General features: G+C 47.7%; 1 protein-coding gene across 1 annotated transcript; it reads left to right on the top strand.

Moving 5' to 3' along the window:
- The first annotated feature begins 408 nt into the window (after positions 1–408).
- On the top strand, positions 409–1,226 carry Mospd4 (motile sperm domain containing 4). The gene has a single exon (NM_001108241.1). The coding sequence runs from the start codon at positions 436–438 to the stop codon at positions 1,009–1,011; it is 576 nt and encodes a 191-aa protein (NP_001101711.1). The 5' UTR covers positions 409–435; the 3' UTR covers positions 1,012–1,226.
- The last annotated feature ends 416 nt before the right edge of the window (positions 1,227–1,642 follow it).

The raw sequence follows: 1,642 nt of genomic DNA, 5'->3' as shown, positions 1-1,642 counted from the left end.
TTTTTTTAAAATTTGGGTGTATATTTTTCACTTTGTTAATTTTCAGAATTCTTTTTACAAAGACATTATCATCACTGTGTGTATACTGCGGGAGGGGTGGAATGGTAGAATTTCAGAAGCGCTTCACTTACCGTAACCATGTTTAATAACCATGTTTAATACACACGGACCCTCCTTCCCTCAAGACTCAAGATCTGAGTCTCAAAGGGGCTCAGGTACATAGATAATTATTTTAAGGAGTGTTACGTCACAGTTCTTTGGCAATTCAAACACAATTGCCCACGTTTATCTCTGAGGCATGATTTTACAAATCATATATTAACACACATCCCCCTTACAGCTGGGACGGGGGATGCTCACGATGGGGTCGCGCGTGGCCACGGCGGTTGTGACGCGGAGCCCTGGGGTCGCGAACCGCCACCCGCTCCCGTCCCCATGGCGTCCGTCTCCCGCGCCCCCGCGAAGCCCCCGCAGATCCTAGTCCTCGACCCACCCACGGACCTCAAGTTCAAAGGCCCCTTCACCGCGGTAGCCACGGCGCATCTTAAACTGCGCAACCCGTCGACGAGGAAAGTGTGCTTCAAGGTGAAGAGCACCAGCCCTCGGCGCTACTGCGTGCGGCCCAACAGCGGCGTCATCGAGCCAGGCTGCACAGTGACGGTCGCCGCCATGCTGCAGCCCTCCTGCTGCGGCCCCAGCCAGGAGGTCAAGCACAAGTTCATGGTGCAGACAGTGTTTGCTCCTCCGGACACTTCAGATCTGGAGGCCGTGTGGAGGGGGGTAAACCCCGGGGAATTAATGGATTCGAAATTAAGGTGTGTATTTGAAGCGCCGACAGAAAGTGACAAACTGGAAGATGGCTTGAGACTCAGAAAGGTAGCGCATCCTGACAAGCCAGGACCCTCCTCCTGCACGTCCTTGAAGAAGGGTTATACCACGCCTCTTCCTGTTGTTCTGCTGGTGATCGGAGCAGTTTTCTTTGGATTCTTTCTAGGGAAACTCGTCTTGTAGAGTGAGGCACGCACAGCACTATACCTCACCCTACCCCCACTTAGATCAGAAAAAAAAAAAAAATCTTTACCCAACATCTCATTGGAAGTATGGCCCGCCCGCGGTGACAAACTTTATGTGCGTGTAGAGTCACATAGGCTTCGCCCCTAATGATCTCTTGTGATTGGAGGACGCAATAAAGGAAAAAAACAAATAAAGAACTGTTGGGCTACTGGACAGATTGCATATTATCGGATCATCACGAGCCAGTTGCCCATTCAGTGCGTGGTGAAATGTACTAAGAAGTGTTTTGTTTTATTTTTTTCTTTTTTGTTTTTAATAAGAGTTCAAGAATTGTTCTTGTAAATGTTTATTTCGCGAGTCCCTTTAGTTTTTACCTGCTGAGTTACCTCTTGAAAAATGATTTACTGAGACTTCGCTCGCTCAGGCAGTGCCAAGAGGTGTTTTCTGGGGGAAGTAGTATCTTAACACCCGCTAATAAGGCAAATTTTCTCTATCCCTTCTGAGGCGATTGTTGACTTGAGTTTTTCACCTTTACCCGTGCACCATGATATTTAACTTTTCTTTTTAAATATGCTAACAGATTTTTTTTTTTGTTAGCTTGCCTATGTCTGTTGTGTCACTGGGGAGG

Source organism: Rattus norvegicus, chromosome 18 (assembly GCF_021556685.1).
Source record: "Rattus norvegicus strain SHRSP/BbbUtx chromosome 18, alternate assembly SHRSP_T2T, whole genome shotgun sequence".
NCBI classification, from domain to species: domain Eukaryota; kingdom Metazoa; phylum Chordata; class Mammalia; order Rodentia; family Muridae; genus Rattus; species Rattus norvegicus.
The sequence above is the reverse complement of the archived record's forward strand: the minus strand, read 5'-3'. Positions and strand labels throughout refer to the sequence as shown.

Bases quoted from the DNA above. Each gene is read 5' to 3' on its own strand.
- Mospd4 (NM_001108241.1), top strand. From the start codon at position 436: ATGGCGTCCGTCTCCCGCGCCCCCGCGAAGCCCCCGCAGATCCTAGTC.